Source organism: Eumetopias jubatus, unplaced genomic scaffold (assembly GCF_037043125.1).
Source record: "Eumetopias jubatus isolate StellerSeaLion01/CBP00866 unplaced genomic scaffold, mEumJub1_p1.0 scaffold_9, whole genome shotgun sequence".
Lineage (NCBI taxonomy): Eukaryota > Metazoa > Chordata > Mammalia > Carnivora > Otariidae > Eumetopias > Eumetopias jubatus.
In genome coordinates, this window is record NW_028274815.1 from 60,224,638 (window position 1) to 60,243,456 (window position 18,819).

General features: G+C 39.9%; 1 protein-coding gene across 1 annotated transcript in view; it reads left to right on the top strand.

Annotated features, from left to right (window-relative positions):
* The first annotated feature begins 8,713 nt into the window (after positions 1 to 8,713).
* XPO1 (exportin 1) overlaps positions 8,714 to 18,819 on the top strand; it is a 44,908-nt gene continuing 34,802 nt past the window's right edge. Inside the window, exons 1-3 of the mRNA XM_028089694.2 lie at positions 8,714 to 8,910; positions 12,189 to 12,320; positions 17,892 to 17,993. Coding sequence (XP_027945495.1) covers positions 12,195 to 12,320; positions 17,892 to 17,993 — 228 coding nt within the window. The 5' untranslated portion in view covers positions 8,714 to 8,910; positions 12,189 to 12,194. The remainder of the gene's footprint in view (positions 8,911 to 12,188; positions 12,321 to 17,891; positions 17,994 to 18,819) is intronic.

The window sequence follows — 18,819 nt, forward strand, 5'->3', positions numbered from 1 at the left end:
ACAGGGTGAGGTGCTAAGATTCTTCTACTAATGTATTTATGATGCTTATTTGATCTCTTCAGAGAGGAATTCCTTCTCCTCTGGAAATATGTTTTAAAACTTCTCCCAAAAGGAAAGAATTGCGCAATACAGAATACTCAAAAATAATGTATTTTTTTCCAAAGACTTTATTTTTAAGTCATCTCTACACCCAACGTGGGCGTCAAGCTCGCGATCCTGAGATCGAGAGTTGCATGCTCCACCAACTGAGCGGGCCAGGTGCCCCCAAAATAATGTAGTTTTAATGAGCCCAGTACAAACTGCACATACCATGCTCCAAACATTATTTGGGGGGAACTTCTCAGAACAAATTCTTAAGGAATCCCTGTCCCCATCCCACCCCAACAGACACCACAATGGTATAATCTAGTGCCTTGTTACTCAGTGTGGTCCATGGACTATCAGCATTAGCATTAGCATTTCCTGGGATTTTCAGGCCTTTCCCCAAACCCACTGAAACATAATCTGCATTTCAATAGGCTCCCCAGGCAATTCATATATACAGTAAAGTTTGAGAAACAACTGATCTTGTTGAGGTTCTGCTTTTTTTCTCCTCCAGCGAGCCAGGATAACGTTATATATTTTATAAACAGATCAGGATTCCTCAACCTCTGCACTATTGAATTTTTTTTTTTTTTTTGGAAGTATGGTTGACACACAATGTTACATTAGTTTCGGGTGTTTCACAACATAGTGATTCCACAACTCTATACATTATGCTCTGCTCACCACAAGTGTAGCTACCATCTGTCCATATCACACTGCACTATTGATATTTTGGGCTGAATAATTCTTTGTTGTGGGGGGGCTTGTTCTCTGCGTACAGGATATCTAGCAGCATCCCTGGCAGCAACCCACTAGATGCCAGCAGCATCCCATCCCTGACCACTTGTAAGTACCAACAATGTCTTTGTATTAGTCTTTACTATACTGGTGTTTATTGTTACCTTCACCTTCTGATCTATCTAGGCTTATAACGTGCTGTGTTTGATTCTGACCTTGGCTAACAATGTTGTTTTGTGAGGCAATGTGTGATTGCTAAATGTCTCCCTGGGAGCAAAATTGCCCCCTGTAGAGAATCATTGAAATAGATCCACTTATTTTGCTAGGTTCTTCATTTCTTCTAAAGTCAGAGCACGTGATAGAACATTTTCTATTGCTAGAAACTATTTTCAGTTTATTATATGAGAAGAAGGCTTTGAAACATAATTTTGATAATACTTTATCAAAATTCCTTTATGTGTCCAAGTACACATGAGGTCTTACTATTCTTGTCTGCTTTTCAAGTTTTCTGCTAATGACAATAGTATCTGAACTTCTTGTGATGAGACAAATGAGTCAGATCTACTAAGTGTGAGAATTAAAGGAAGTGAAATGGCCTTCCTTGGAGTGGCATCTAGCAGCTTCTCTCTTTTTGTTTAGAGTTACAGAAAGAATTTCACATCTCATAACATCTTATCAACATTAATTTCCAGGACTTCATTTGCTTACAAATGCCAAAAAAAGATTAATTTGTGAATTCAACAAATATTTATTAAGTACAACTAAGAAGTTGGCACAAAGCCCCTGCCTTTAAGGAATTTATGGGCGATGGAAAGTTGAGATCCTAATTCTGCCCCATTCCCCCCAAACTGTTCCTCCTGCAGCCAGTCTCAGAAAAACAGTACACCACCCTTCCAGTTACTCAGGCTCCAGAATCCATGGAGTCATCCCTGAATCCTCTCTTTCTCACACATCCCAAACCATTTCTATAGGAAGTCCTTTGACTCTACTTTCAAAACATACTTGGAATTGGAATACTTCCATGACCACCATTCTGGTCCAAACCACAATCAACCTGTGGATGAATGCAGGGTCTCCTAAGTGGTCTCCCTAGTTCTACCCTTGCTCCCAGGCTATTCTCATCACAGCATCTAGAGTGATCCTGTTAAGGTTTGAAGTCAGGTCAAGTCATCATGTCTCAGTTCAGTCACTTGGGTGGTTCCCAGTCTCACTGAGAAAACAAACCAATGCATTTACAGTGGCCTACAGTAAGGCCCTACATCATCTGCCCCCTTTACCTGGCCTCTTTATTGCTATGACTTCATCTCCCCTTACTCAGTCAGCTCTGATCACAACTCTGGCCTCCTTGATGGTAAAGATTTAACAACAAGCTCTGAGGAGAAAAAGTCCTGAATTTTAGCTGATTTCTCTAGTACTCCTCCCATGACCAATGTCAGACTACGAATATGATGTCACAAAAGGTGGAGAGGGGCACCGTGGCACATCGTTATGTAGTATTTCCATCATGCAAACACCATTGATGTAAGTAATCTCAAGAGCATAGAGAATAGTAAAGTACAATAACATGGTTAGGAAGTGGTAACTTTTGAGTATTTATTACTTTGGTTTTTAATATTATTTATTCAATAATAAATTTATATATAATTTAATTGTTTCTAACGGCTATGTTTGACAACCAGCTCGCAAAATTCCTGAAAACTTAACAATTGGTTCCCAGGGCTGTCTAGCTCACCACTATAAATAACACACCAAACATGCTGTTGCTTCAGGGCCTTTATTTCTCCATCTGCCTGGAAAGCTCTTCTCCTAAATACTTGCAAGGACTTCCTCTTTCATCTCCTTCACGTCTTTTTTTGAATGTTACCTTTTAGGTGACACCTTTCCCTAGCCACCCTGTCTAAAACTGCTCCACCCCCAACTTTTTATTTCGATACCTTGATTCATTTTTAACCTTAGCGCTTATCACCATACAACACACCATTTCTCTGACTTGTTATTTACTTCCAATGTCCTCCATTAGACTTAAAACTCAATGAATGCAGGGATTTTTGTAGGATTTGTTTCCTCCCAAATCTGCAGCATTTAGAACAGTGACCAGTAAATACTCAGTATTTGTTGAATGAATGGGTTAGTGTCACCTCTTCATTTCTTTTTTTTAGCTTACTTTTCTGATTCTTGTTGCCTAATAGATAACGATACGTTTATGTGTGAAAGAAATAGCATATCTTTCTGTCTAGGCTACAGGGGCTAATTCCACCTTCCCTAATGTTTTGTTTTACTTCTTTTTTTTTTAAGATTTTATTTATTTATTTGACAGAGAGAGACACAGCGAGAGAGAGAGAACACAAGCAGGGAGTGTGGGAAAGGGAGAAGCAGGCTTCCCGCGGAGCAGGGAGCCCGATGCAGGGCTCGATCCCAGAACTCTGGGATCATGACCCGAGCCAAAGGCAGACGCTTTAACAACTAAGCCACCCAGGTGCCCCTGTTTTACTTCTTACATATTTTTATTTTTGACTTAGAAATACAACTCTGTGGTTTCCCCTGTCCTGCTTGAGAATGATCCTAGTTAAATGATATTTCATTTCTCATTTCTCCATGAGTAAGAGAGTCTGGGACCTATTATTGAATGTCACCTCATAGAACTGTATAAACTTCTGGCTGTCTAACTCAGACTTGGCAGCCTTCTCAGATGCTTTTTTTGCTATGTTCTCAAAAAGGCAGCAACTTACTTGCAGACAGTTGCTGATTCTGCTCCTGATTGATTTGAGGTTTCATAGACAGCATATAGATTATTTGCTGAGGTCTTGGACATATAAGGGAATTTAGCTCCCCAAACAGAATATTCATAATTTTCCATAAATATTTTTGACATTGTAAATTGAGGTTGATAGGAATAGGACTATGCCTTTCCAGGTTAATTTTTCTTGAAAAGGGTATCTCTTCTATCTCACCTCCATGTCTGAGCATCATACACAATTATACGATTGTCCAAACTATATCAGTAATGTTTTTAAGCCTATGGTTGTGATGTGATGTATTGTTTTATGAAGTATTTTTAAGAGCAAATAGAAAAACATTTACCTTATAAGATATTCACAAAGAAATATTTCTCCCAGTGTTTCCTTTTAGGCCCTACAAAGTTACAATCATGCCGTAAGAGATTCATTGGAAGAAAAAGCCCATGGAATTGTGAATTTGTGCTCAATACATGAACACACCCAGTGAGTCACACTCATGTTCAGTCTAATGCCCATTTTTATGACTGGTAGGAAGAAGTACATGTTGGAAGGACACTGCTGTACCTCTGAGTGCAAAGTGGTGTCAGGTTTCTCAAAAAGAGTGAAATGACCAATTCCATTATTAATAGATTCACTGCATATTCTTTAACTTTTTTTTTTGCTATATTATATGGACATCTAATATTATTTATGCATTCCTTGAAGAGCTCACAGTCAGAGGAGATTGTCTTCAGAGCCAAAAGATTAAATTAAAATGCTTATTTGACTCTGGTGTGATTGTAGTAGCAAATATTTATGGCTCTGATAGGGAATAAACAGGTAGTATTCACCTATTGTGATGGGTATGTAAACTGATACAACCTTTTTAGGGGTTACCTTGGTAGTACCTATCACAATAACAAATACAATGTCTTTCACACCGTTGTTCTACTTTTAGGATGTTAACCTAGAGAAAAATTCACATTTGTGCCCAAAGATTAATGTACAAGGATATTCACTGCAGCATTATTTTTTTTTCTCTTAAGACTTTATTTATTTATTTGACAGAGAGAAACACAGCGAGAGAGGGAACAAAAGCAGGGGGAGTGGGAGAGGGAGAAGCAGGCTTCCCGCCGAGCCGGGAGTACAATGCAGGGCTCAATCCCAGCACCCTGGGATCGGGGCTCGATCCCAGCACCCTGGGATCACAACCCGAGCCCAAGGCAGACGCCCAACGACTGAGCCACCCAGGCGCCCCAGTGCAGCATTATTTCTAAGAAGGAAAACCAGAAATAGTCTATTGTCCTCAGTAGGGGAATGGTTGAATCATTTACGGTACTAAGAAGATGTGGAAGGCTATGGGACTGTTAACAAGGATGAGGTGGATTTGTATATACTAATCTTTTAAGTAAAAAGCAAATCACTGAACAATACGTATGGTATGATATTATATATATTGAACAAAAACAAAGCAAATATATTTGTAAATGCATAGAAAATACCTCAAAGCATACATACCACACCCTTACTAATGATGATTATTTCTGGGCAGGAAAAATAACGGGGGGATACACAGAGGGGAATTTTACTTTTTACTGTAGGTACTTCTTTCTCTATTGTCTGAATTGTTAGCCATGATCATATATTAATTTCTAAATTAAAAATAATTTTAAAGAATAGTGGTGCCTGGCTGACTCTTTCGGTGGAGCATGTGAGTCTTGATCTTGGGGTTGTGGGTTTGAGCCCCATGTTGGGTGTAGACATTACTTAAAAATAGAATCTTAAAAAAATATTTTTTTAAATAGAAATAAGTAGTATGTGCTAAAAAGGAATTTATGAGTTTGTTTCTCTTATTTCCGATGAATGTTATTGTTTTGTAAGACAATGTAAACTAGTAGAAAGAACACGTAAGTTCTAATGTTGACTCAACTACTGTGGTGTGTACCTATGGTGTATATGTATGTGTGTTTGAAGAGGGGAAATCGAGAATGAGATTGCAAAATACCATTTGACATGGTTACTATGAGAGTCCAGTGAACTATTGTACAAAGAAGTCTCAGCCTGCTAGACAACTGGCAGGCACTCAGTGCAGTGTACTTACATTTCCTTATCCATATCCCACTCCAAGGTTTGAAATCTGTTTGATTCCGGTAAATGAAGGTAATGAAAAAAAAATTAGACGTGTCAGACCTGTGTTCTGAATTTGATCTTGAAAATACAGCGATCAAACATCTACTCCCATCACTTCTTTTTACACTTGTTAATAACAGGCTGATACTGAACACTCCATTTTGGTTAATTCTGGGCAAAACTGATGGGCTAAATATTTACATCTGATTCACGATAGTCAGACAGAGATGACTTCCTAGGGGGTTATGATTTAAAGATCAGATGAAAAGAGACAAAGGGACAGCAAACTGAGACTATCTGAACTTTACAATCCACACAGTGCTTTATGGGTCACACTGCTCCTTCATAGCCATTTGATCCTTGATGGATGAGACAGGCATTAATGATGTCAGCCTCATTAAATGGGTGAGATGGGTGAGAAGGAAACTGAGGCCCAAAGAGGTGAAGTGACTTGCCCAAGGGCACACTCTGAACAAAGCCAGGTCTTACTCCTAGTCAGTTTTTACTCCTAGTATTCTGCCATTAAAAAAAAAAAAAAAAAAAAATCGGTGGCCTGGTCCAAGAGCTGAAAATGTGGAGGGAAAAAGTTTGTTTGTTTTTTAAAGATTTTATTTATTTGACATTGAGAAGACAGCGAGAGAGGGAACACAAGCGGGGGGGGGGGGGGGGAGGGAGAAGCAGACTCCCGGCAGACTCCCCGCTGAGCAGGGAGCCTGATGTGGGCTGATCCCAGGACCCTGGGATCATGACCTGAGCTTAAGGCAGACGCTTAACGACTGAGCCACCCAGGTGCCCCGGAAAAAGTTTTTTTTAAAAACAGGAAAGCTCCAGTTTTCCTGGTACCAAATGACCAGTGTATACCAGATATGTTATATATTATGGTTTGGTATTATTCAGTTAGGCAATGAATAAAAATCTTAGGCCTGAAAGTCATCCAATAAATACTATTTTGGTAACTCCAAGAGTTGAGTTATAGAGTTTTGCTTTATTGGAGGGTGAGGGAGTTATTATTATTATTTTGATCTTCGAGAGAGAGAAAGCGATACAAAACAAGCAAGCAGGGGGAGGGGCTGCTGGGAGTCGGATCTCACAACCCTAATATCACGACCTGAGCCGAAAGCTTAACCAAGTTGAGCCACCCAAGCGCTCTGTGAGGGAGTTATTCTTAAGTAGTTTTGGTGTTAGCCATTATTCATTCCGAGAAAAGATCTGCTGTTGAAATTGCAATTTAATAAATCATTGATTAACCTCTTGGTGGCACAATGGGCCTAGAAAATTTTGGTGGGCTACTTGCTGTTTAAGCAAAGAAAAATCAGTAAACCTGATTTGGAGGGCACTTGCAGCAAAACAAGCGAGGCAACCACGTGAAAGGCCACGTGCATGTCACTTTCATAGAAAATGCTATTTGGGATGATGAAGAATGTGAAGGGCAGTTATGTTGAGAAGTCAAAAGTAGGGGCAGATCAAGGGCATCTGGTGGGAGGCTGTTGGCATGCACCCTAATCCAGAAAAATACCCAAGATAACACTAATTACAGGGATTATAGTGTCTTCGTTTCTAGGAAGGGTTGGTTGTTGGAGCAGCCAAAGCCCAGCCCGGGGAGACACCGAGTTAAAATTTGAAGGAGTCTTTCTCAAGATCCAGATACTTTTTCCACGACTCTGAGATAACAAGGCGCCAAGAGTGCATTCCCCCACATCTCACCCTAACCTCTTTCACGGTTATTCTCACCCTCAACTTCCAGTCCCCAAAGCCCGGGCTTTAAAATGGATGGTCCGAGGCCTACAACTGGCCTCCGGTGCATTCTTTTCGCTCCTTTTTTCCACCCCTCCCGGATTGAAAAAACAACTGGGTGCACCCTTCCTTCTCAAAGCGGGGCTCCCTTCCGAGGGGGCGGGTCCTGATCACCGCGGGCTCAAACCCCGCAGGTTGGCGGGAGCAGGCGGGGGCGGGCCGGCGCGGATCGGGAGAGAGCCGAGCGAACGCTGCCGCGCGCCGCGCTCAAACTCGCGCCGCCAGCAGCTCACGAGCTGCGCCCCACCCTCTCCGTCACCAAACGCGCCCAGCCAATGAGCGGGCCGGAAAGGCCGGGCCTGCGGGCTAAGCATTGGGAGGGGGAGCAGCGGGAGGGGGACGGGAAGTCGAGGGCGGGCTGCACTTGATTGACAGGTCGCTCGCACCAATCCTCCGCGCGGCTTGTCTTCGCTCTCTTCTCAGCTGGGCTCAGCTCTTCGTCCCACCTCCTCCTCTTCCACCCCCCTCCTTGCTCCTTTTCGACCCGCCCCACTTCCCCTCCCCCACTCTGCAGGCAAATCGCTGCTGGAAAGAGGCGGGGGCCGAAGCGGCGGGCTCGTGTGGAGACTTGAGGTGGGATTGACGGGCGATCTGACCAATAAGAGGTAGGCTGATGGCGCGGCTGTGGCTGGAACCGGCCAATGGGCAGGCGGGCTGGGGGCGGAGGCCCAGGTTCCAAACGCTCCGCGGCGCCATGGGCTGAAAACTCAACCGAGATGGAATCTCCCAGTCTGAACCGGTTTCAACCGGTTCCGAGTTTGAGGCACTAGGAGGAGGGGGAGAAGCGGCTGCAGCGGCCGCGGCAGGAGCAGCGGGAGCTACAGCATCAGCAAGAGCAACAGTAGCTACAGCCCCGGCGGCGGTGCCTGTTCCAGTCTTTGCTGCTGCAGTCCGTGCAACCACCCAGAGGGGGGGGGGGAACCACCAGTCGCTGAGGAGCAGGAGAAGGGGGGAAAGTTTAGGCGAGCCTGGGTGGGGGGGCCCAGCGCCGGAGCCGCGTGAGAGAGGGAGCCGTATTTTGGTAGGGGGGAGTCGGACTGCAACCGGCAGCAGAGCGTCCCCCGACCTTGTGGACTCTATATCCCTTACTCCTGCCGCTTCTGCTGCCGCCTGTGGCTGGAGGGTCCCCCTGGGGCTGAATCTTTGGGACTTGACCCTTTTCCCCTCCCCCTTCCCTCACTCCCCAGCCAGGCGGGAGCATTTATTCCACGGATTAATTCCCCTTCCTTTTTTGGGGGGGGCGGGTGGGTGTGTGTCGTGGGGGGTGTCCCTGAAATAGTAAATATTGTTGAGCTTTTTTTGCCCTTATCTTCGTTTTTTTAATTTCCTTTTTTAAGGTGGGAAAACTGTGAAACCCACCTTGATTTCCTCCCCTCTCCCCCCTCCCCACCTTCCCTCGCCCTAATCCCCCGACAAGGAAAGAAGCAGCAGTTGGTTCAATCTCTGGGTAAGTCGACTGTGTCTTCGGGGCCGAGGGTCGGGCGGCGGCCGGGCGGGAGGAGGCCGGCGTGGGGCGCGGCGGCGGCGGCCGCGGGAGGCGAGCCCGGGAGGCGGCGGCGGCGGCGGGCCCACAGCAGAGCCTGCGATTGAATGGAGCCGCTTCTGTCGCTGGGGGATGGAGGCGGGGAGGCGGCCGCGAGAGGGTAGCGCTTGCTGGGTTATTCGCGTGTGCGGGTGGCGGTGGAGGAAGGCGAGGAGCGTGATAGTGAAGCGAGGCCGGTGTGGGTGTGGAAGGGCTTCCCCAGCCCAGGGGGCTGGGGAGAAGTTGGGGTGATTTCAGGAACATCTCTGTAAATTATTAGGAGTGGAAGTTTCCAGAAATATTTAGTGCAGCAGCATTGAAACGTCCGCCTGCATCACGTGGCCCCTCGGTGGAGAGCTTGGGATCGGGGGAGGGAGGGGCTGCCGAGTCCCTCCTCCTCCTGCAAGGAAACTCGAAATCTCTCTGGTTTTTTGCAGAGTAGGATTAGAAGTAGGAAAGGTTAGTTGATTGTTCAGGGTTCTGTAAATTGGATTCCGTTCTGTAGTTTGTTGGGGGGAGCGGGTTGAGTGTGTTAAGCGACCGAATCGTTTTACTGCTGGATTGTACAGTGGATGATGCCCTGATTCTCCTTCATTCCGATGTCTCCGAGTTTGGGATGGGTGGGAAGAAGTGGAGTAGTAGAGGAAGCTTTAGAGATTTGCCCAGCCCGGACCTCCTCTGATCACGCAGAGGCCATGCTGCATTGAGAATGGGGCGGTGAACTTCAGGCGCCTGGTCTAAATGCCTCCTCCGAGTATGGGCGGGGTGAGTGCTTGCTCCGGTATGCTATAGTTAGAACTGCTGCAAATCGGTTCGGGTGGGAAGCGAGGGGAGGGCGGGCCTTAGTGAGGTGTGTTTCTACTGAATGAAGCAGGCAATTGCCCACACATCTAAGTAGCAGTCTCTCCTTGTAGCGACTTGTTTTTTGACCTACTACTTAGTAATCATAAAGCAACGGTTATGGTTTGGATGGGAGCTGGCAATGTGCAGCTGCCTGCTTATTCAGTTAGAAGTGGCAGTGAAGGTATTTTGGTAGTCACTTGTAGAGTCACATTGCTGGATAATCCCTTGTATATGCTATCCAGTGAGTGGATTTTAGGATTGAGTGTCCCAAGGAAAAAAAGCGATTGTGGTTTCACGCTCTCCCGCGATGGCTGTTTGCTATCTGCCTGATTGTGTATCTTAAGCGTGTGGGACACTGCTGTTAATGGAAAGAATGTTTTGGAAGCTGTTTGATTTGGGGGACTAAATGTGCTTGGCATTGACCAGAAAGCCGCCATTTCTGTACAGTTCAAGAATAGGTAGGTCATTTCGAAGATAGCCTCTAGTTCTAAGGATGGCAAACTACTGTATTTAACGCAAGCTTCTATTCTAAACCTGATTTTTCACAGGAGTTTAGCTCGAAGAACTCTGTAAGGACAATGTACTTGAAAATGAAACTTTTTATAGTCAAATTGTTCTTTTTGTTTGGGTTATTAAATTATGATAGGACTACGTAGGAGAAAAGTTAGTTCCATTTTTAACCAAAAATTGAAAACCTTTGATATGTGCATCTTGGTGCTTTGTGGGCATTGTTTTTCTATCTCAATTTTTAAGACTGTTCTGATCTTTAAAATATGGTATTTGATGCGAGGAAATTTACACATTTGGTGGAATATATATATGTATTTCCATTTTTATATTCGTATGTAGATTAGAGATTTTTGTTAATGCATGTCAGATATTCTTTTGGTATTAAAAACATTAATAACTGCTATGAATTTTTGAGATCTCACCAGTTTTTGCTGTCAGTAATGGGCTGAACGATTTCAGAGGAATAAAAATCCTTGAACTCCTAATTTCTCAATTTTTACATTACCTCTAACTTATTGACTCATCATTTACACTTAACATTTTTTTTGTAATTGGCATTATCATTAAATAAAGCATTTGTGTTGAAATTGCTGCCATTGTTGTTAACATTTTTAAACTGCTCAAGAAGCCAAGAAACAGTCTTTTATCTATCCTGTCAAACATAATGTAATCAAATCCCACCCATTTCCTGATCCTGGAAGGTTTTTAAGAGAGGGAGAAGTGGAGGTAACCAGCTGACTTTGTTGGGTCCAACTACGGTCAACCAGGGGTTCTTAACCTGAGGTTTCATGCATGACTTTCAAGGTGTCTTGGATTTTCTGTGATTGTATACAAAATTGTGAGTTTTTAAAATTTGACAGGCGCTATCCTGTTCTTCTGATTGTAAGACATCTTGACCCAAAAAGATTAAGGAGTACTGATTTAGCCAGTCAGACTACAGTGGCACTGGCTTTGAAGAAAAAGCAAAGATTTTTATAATGCTGGGCAACAAAAATGTGAATGTGTGCCAGCATCTTGGGTTAGAATCCTCTTAAAAGGGTAACATTGCATATAAACTGGTGGGTTTTAACCAGTGCATCATGTGAGGTGAAGAAGTTTGTTTTTCTGTTATTACAGAATATCTCTTTATTTGAAAAATATTTGGCAAGCTTTTACAGTTTTTTACCTTGCCAATGAATACCTGGAAGTTGTAAAAAAAAGTTTGACATGCTGCTGTAAAGTGTTTTCCTAGACATGTTCAAGGAATTTTAATCTCCACATTTATTGAGGGCTGAAAGAAATAGATGGTTTGAATATAAAAATTTTTTAAGTTCTGCTAGTTATTGGTATATATAATAAGAAAACTTGGATACCACATTTAACTTTCAGCATCTTCCTGTTTTTTTCAGCATATCTTAAAAATTAAGGTAACATACAGGGAAGGGAGCTTTTACTGAAACAGAAGACCCTATTTAGGAAGGGGTAAATCCACTTAAACTTTATCTGTACCTAAAAATTTGAGATTAAGACTTTGAACTGTATCAATTTTTAGAGCCATAAATTCCTAATAACGGTTTCATTAAAAGAGGTTAGGAGTAATTTTATTTAAATATTAGTAGAACAGTAAGATTTTTCTGGGAATTTAAAATAGACACTAGAAAAGTTGAATGGACCTTAACTAAAGCAGTTACGTAGTAGCTAAGTATCTTCAGCATTTAGTTGCTTTTACTGTAATTTATTTAGGTAGTGTCTAAAATACTCATTATAATACTTGTAAGAACATGGTTGAAGTAAAATAACTTGAGTAGAAAGTTTCTGACTGGTAATACCAAAATTTCATAGGCACCTTAAATTTTTTTCTTTATTTACAGTAATCTATGCCAGCAATTATGACAATGTTAGCAGACCATGCAGCTCGTCAGCTGCTCGATTTCAGCCAAAAACTGGATATCAACCTTCTAGACAATGTGGTGAATTGCTTATACCATGGAGAAGGAGCCCAGGTAAAGAAGCTGAGCAAAACTTTATAACATTGATAGAGTGCAATGAAGTTATTCAGTTAGAATAAGATTTTAAATTACCGCCTTTTTGAAAAGTGTTCCATAGTTTGTATTAAATTGAAACTATATATTAACCAATGAGAAGCGGCCTGCAGAAATTGCAGTATGTGCATTATATTTTGACGTGGTTAGAATGAGATGTTTTGGAATATTATTGTTTTGTCTTTTAAGAAACCTTTAGTCAATTTAATGAAAGATAGAGCCTAATGTATTGAATGTTTTATAGATACTAAAGGTTGTGTATCTTTTATGTATGTAATATATTTGGAGTTAAAAGATTCTTGTATTTTTGAAACATTTAAATTACAGAAGTTCTTCACTGATAAAAACTTGTTTTAAAAGTCCAGCAATACCAAGCAACTTAAATTATTTGAATTTAAGACTTGTAAAAGTGGTCTATTAATGTAGGCAGTTATCTTACACATAATCCATGTTTTGATGAGTTTAAAGTTTTTGGGTTTTTATTTTTTAAAAACACCCAATTGAATGATAGGCAAGACAGGAATGTTCATAATTTTTTTAGGTGTTTATGTTATAAGAAACTGGGTAATCTTGAATCTTCACTCTGTGGAGTTAATCACATGAGGAGTTTTAAATTGTAAAATTTTCTGTTGTTGGATTTAAAAGTCTTTTAAGGTGATGTGACAAAAACCAGAAAAATTTTGTTGCCAAAATACTCTATTCCTAGTAGATGATGTCTAGTTAGTACATGTCTTGAAGATACTAGTTTATATTTGCATAGTTAAACCCTGAGTGCTATCACACTTTTTAGAAACCTGAAAGGTAGAAATTTTATCTTTTATAGATTATCTAAAGAGCATGATGTATAAATACTAGCATGTGCATAAATATTCCATTCCCTCTGAAATACATTATTGGTTTTAGTATATATATAACAAAGAGAAAACTTGAAAGGGGACCATGAAAGTTGTATGAGTGGTAAAAATTATTCTGCAGATTTTGTAAGGTTGGTCCGGTTTTCTAACTCCTAGTGGCTTTTGGTCCATGTTCTTGTCTCCAAAAGCCTTCCTGAAAAGTTATTCCATCCGTATGTATTACACATACCATGTAGTTGTTTCTTTGTGCTATACATTCAACATGGAGCTTTAAGCTTCATTTCATTCTAACATGCATGTATGGAAAGAAGCTACTTTTGGAAGTAGAGAAGTAAGGCTGGGCTCAACTTTGAATATATTAGAAGCACAAGTCTTGTAGCCATTAGGAAGATGGCAATTTATTTATTTATTTTTTAAAAATATTTATTTATTTGAGAGAGAGAATGAGAGAGAGAGAGAGCATGAGAGGGGAGAGGGTCAGAGGGAGAAGCAGACTCCCCGCCGAGCAGGGAGCCCAATGCGGACCCGATCCCGGGACTCCAGGATCATGACCTGAGCCGAAGGCAGTCGCTTAACCAACTGAGCCACCCAGGCGCCCGGAAGATGGCAATTTAATTTTATCACCTCACTTAGCTGCTACTGCTGTTTAAATCTTTGTTCTTTTTTAACGTGGCTCACAACATCTGAAAGTATGATGGATAAACAAAGACCAATATTCTTCTAGGCTTATAACTAAGAAGTAATAGTTTTTATCATGAAGAATATATTGGTGGTGGGGTGCCTGGCTGGCTCAGTTGGAAGAGCATTTGACTCTTGATCTCACAGATGTGAGTTGAAGCCTCATGTTGGGTATAGAGATCACTTTAAAAAAAAAAAGACTTATATATATATATATATATATATATATATATATATATATATAGGTGCTGCTGCTGCCTTTAGTAATGTTTCACATTATTAAGATTTAATGATTTGTTTTAAATTTGATTTTTTAATAAAATACAGACTTAGGAAAGTGTTTTCTATTTATCAAGGCAAAATAAACTTTCCCAAAAGTAAGAACTATATGTCTAGTTATAAGACAAATTTGTTACATATAGTCACAAACTGCTATTTGTCATTGTTATAGATAAGGAAATGGAGGCTTAGAGCTCTTAAAAGTCAGCTAAAAACTTTTTATCTCAAAGTGTGTCTTTACACTTGTAGTTCAGTGGATTTTTCATATGCCACCTCTTTGGGGGTCTTATTGTGAATAAAAAGAAGAAAAAAGCTGTCGTGGAAAACGTTTTTAGTGAGGGGTGTCTTGTTTTAGTCCAGTAAGTTTTCTAGTCATTGCTCTAGAGTTTCAGCTACAAAGTTAGCTACCTTACAGGAGACTGGAAGATAGTGGGGTTTGTAAAAGCACCTGTTATGGTGCCTCATACTTAGAAGGCATTCTGTTTAAAGGGTACTTTTGGAAGTATAAAGAATTAGCATATTTACACAAACTCATTGTTTTAAAATATTGTATGGTTTCTTAATTTTTTTCCAGTCTCATATGTCCTAAAAATGGCAGCTATAGAAATTATGCTGATTAAACCTTAAAACTCAGAGGAAGCTATTTTTTTTTTTAAGGATTACATAATTTTGGAGGGGAAGAAATTGTTAGAATGGTGCCTTTTAATCTATACCCAGAGCCTATGTCCAAATGGGCACTATAGAAGGATATTTAACACTGTAACATTAGGGCTATCTTCTCTTCTAAGTATTTTTCTATTTTTAGCCAAGTTAGGCAGCCAGCGGGAAAAATATATGGAAGAGTTGTTTTCTCCAATACTGTGTTAAGTGACTTGAACTCTTAATCTATTGCTTAGCAACTAAAATACTTTCACCATTCATTGAGTAACACAGGGAGATACCAGATTCTCTCCTTTAGTTTCCTTCCGTGTCTTTTTTAACCCCTTCTGGAGTTTTAGTTAATAAAAGAATATTATGTAAGGATAGTGGGGTTAGGACAAAGTAAAGACGCTAAGATGCAAATACTAGAAGTGACTTAGAGAGTAAAAGGATGACTAAAAGGAAAGGACATGATTTATGCAGTGTTAATGATAATAGTGCACAATGGTCATTTCAAAAGTTCTGATAGAGTATCTTGACCAAATTGACTTTTACTAGGCATTGATCATTGATCTTTGATATACCTCATGCTCTTGTTATTTGTTACTATTTTATGTGCAAGAATATAACTAGTGAGAAATGAATAGATCTAGTTAGATACTCTCTGGGAGACAGTCAAAACATTGCTAAAGTGTGCTTTGGCCCTAGATAACTCAGATCACTATTTTTTCTGCTTTTTGTCATTATATAGCGTAATTATAACTCCTTAAAACTATTAGTCCCTTAACGAAATCTAATCAAAATATGTATATTTTAAGAGCTTGTACTCTAGCTCGAACCCTGTACTTGTAGGTTGGAACCCAGGCAACTGGTTTTTCTTACAAGTTCCATGGTGGTTCTGGTGGTGGTGTCAAGGTACAAAACCACTACTTAGTGGGTGTATATTTTTTAAGTTTTCTTTTAAACAATAAGCAGTGTATGTTGCTAGTTGGTTGATGGGGGAAACCACTATGTCTGCTACCTAAGGAAAATAATTCTTAATATCAAAGCCAAAATAAGCATGATTTTTTTCTTGTAAGTTGGAATAAAACCTAAGTTAAAGATGATTTTGAGGTGTCTGTCAGAGATGGTTCAAATTGGAATGCTTCTTTCCCCCTCTTTGATGCTTGCTTTATAACCCATAAAATCAAACCCTTGATCAAGTTGAATCAATCTAACAGAAAGATAATTGACAAACTTTAAAATTACCAAACTTCTTACTTATGTGTGATAGAACTAGGTAAAAGGTAATTAGGGAGGATCCAGTTGAGCTACAAAACTGCCTTTAAAGGTGAAAAGATTAAGCTATTACTTCTTGAAAAAAATCAATAGAATTAACAGCCTTGGGTAAAATGTGTTCATACCATTATAAAACTATAATGGTTAAAATGAAGAGAGTAGATACATAGTGTCAATATGGCTAGGTCTCTAAAACTCCATTGTCTGTTATACCTTATAATAAAGCGGAGGGAAAGTGTCAAATGAAAAGAGCAGATTGTAGTGTTTTTTATAATATACTATTTATATAAAATTTAGTGACCACACAATTATATCATTCATGAAATTTATGCACATGCTGAGAAAATATGGACAGGAAAAGACACCAAATTCATGAAAGTCATTATCTCTAAAGGAGCAAAAGGACGGAAATGGCACTGGAGAAAAGGTATAAAGGTGATTTCCATAAGTTTTAGAACTTTTATGTTTATTTTAAATTTTTTTTTTTTAAGATTTTATTTATTTGACAGAGACACAGTGAGAGAGGGAACACAAGCAGGGGGAGTAGGAGAGGGAGAAGCAGACTCCCGCTGAGCAGGGAGCCTGATGCGATGTGGGGCTCAATCCCAGGACCCTGGGATCACGACTGGAGCCGAAGGCAGATGCTTAACTACTGAGCCACCCAGGCGTCCCAGAACTTTTATGTTTAAAAGAAAAACAAATACAAGTAAAACAGTGTTAATATTTGTTCATTGTAGATGATGGATATATAGGTTTTTATTATTTCTGGGTTTGCATTTTAAAGATGAAAACGGGTGCCTGCGTGTCTCAGTAGGTTAAATGTCTGACTCCTGGTTTCAGCTCAGGTCATGATCTCGGGGTCCTGGGATTGAACTCACTCTGTCAGGCTCTGTGCTCAGTGTGGTGTCTGCTTGAGATTCTCTCCCTCTGCTTATCTGTCCCCCCTCTCTCTCCGTGCCCACTCTCTATCAAATAAGATCTTAAAGATATCAAGCTTTCAAAATAAGCTAGGATTTGATAATGAAATTTAGAAGACTTTCAGAAAACAAAAGTGTATTTACAGTAAATTTAAGAGATTTTTTTTTTTAAAGGGGTTCAGGGTCTTCGTGTTTTTTATGTATCAGGTTTGTAGCCTTACTTAGACCTAGTTTTTATCAGTTTTCCCAAGGAAAAAAACATGTATATATTATTTTTTTCCCCATGAAATAGATTTTTATAGGTAAGTTTGTTGGAGATAATCTTGGTAACTTGTAAGACAGGGAGTACCATTACGTAATTAAGTATATGTGAATTTTTATATGTTGCTTTCAGTTAAGTGCTGAGAACTCCCTTTACGCTAGAGAAATCTTTGTTAGCATTGGTTGAATTTAAGTTCCATTTTGAGAATACCAAATAAAGTAGTAGATTGCCAAAAAAACTAGTTTCAAAGGGACGTATATTCCCATTTTAAATTGAAGTTTAAGGGGCACCTGGGTGGCTCAGTCGTTGGGTATCTGCCTTCGGCTCAGGTCATGGTCCCAGGGTCCTGGGATCGAGCCCCGCCTCGGGCGCCCTGGCTCTCCCACTCCCCCTGTTTGTGTTCCCTCTCTTGCTGTCTCTCTCTCTCTCAGGTAAATAAATAAATTGAAGTTTAAGAGTGATGGTGGATACATTTTTATTTCTGTATGGACTAATTATTTCTTGAGTGTTTCAGAAAGTTAATAGAATCACTGTCCTATTAGAATTTGTGCCTTGCTCAATACCATTTTAATGAATGATTAAAAAGAACAAGTGAGCTTAAAATTATTTTCATGTAATATTTTAGCAAAGAATGGCTCAAGAAGTACTGACACATTTAAAGGAGCATCCTGATGCGTGGACAAGAGTCGACACAATTTTGGAATTTTCACAGAATATGAACACGAAAGTAAGCAAGTGGTGGTTTTAAAATCCATTATTTCTTCTTTTCTTCCAGTCATAAACTTTGAGGAAGGTATCTCATTTTTAGTATTAGCATTTGTTAACTCAAATTATTTAATATTGTTAACTTCAAAATTGAGTCTGAAACATAGAATTAATTCTTGCAAATAGTCCTAAGAATTATGAATGAAGTTTTGTAATTGGGACTAGTATGCAAGGTGGCTTTTTTGGTTGCTTTTTTGTTTTTGTTTTTGTTTTTGTTTTTAGAATATGTATACAGATCTAAGTAGCATAAATTCTGAATGTTATTCAGAGATGAAACAGAGGAATTATTTTGGGCAAGTAATCAATATAATAATACAGGCTAGGCACCTCCAACACCAAGTTGTGTGGGCAGCATAAAACCCTGCTCCATGGTACCAATGCTTTAAATGGGACAGCACTCAGTTTTTATTTGCAATTGAAAAATGTTATAATTTGGGTCCTTTTTTCCTAGTTTGAACAGAAGGGTTGATCAAAATGTGTTTTGACTGTTTTAGGCTTGATGATTCACACTTTTCTTTAAACTGCCTTAAAGTAATAAAATACCATGCATGGCATTCTGTTTAATACACACAAGATTTCCACTTGGTATACATTGTGTTAAAACAGAAAATAGCCATTTTCACATCTGTTTCTGAAATCAGACTGTATTAATTAACAGTTTTAAAATATTAATTAGTTTTGACATCTTGTAAATTTTAGGGCAAAAATACAGTCCAGAACTTCCTCAAAGTGCTAACCTTAAGTAACATAATAGTGTTTGCCTGTTTGCTTGCCTGGTAAATTTTGCT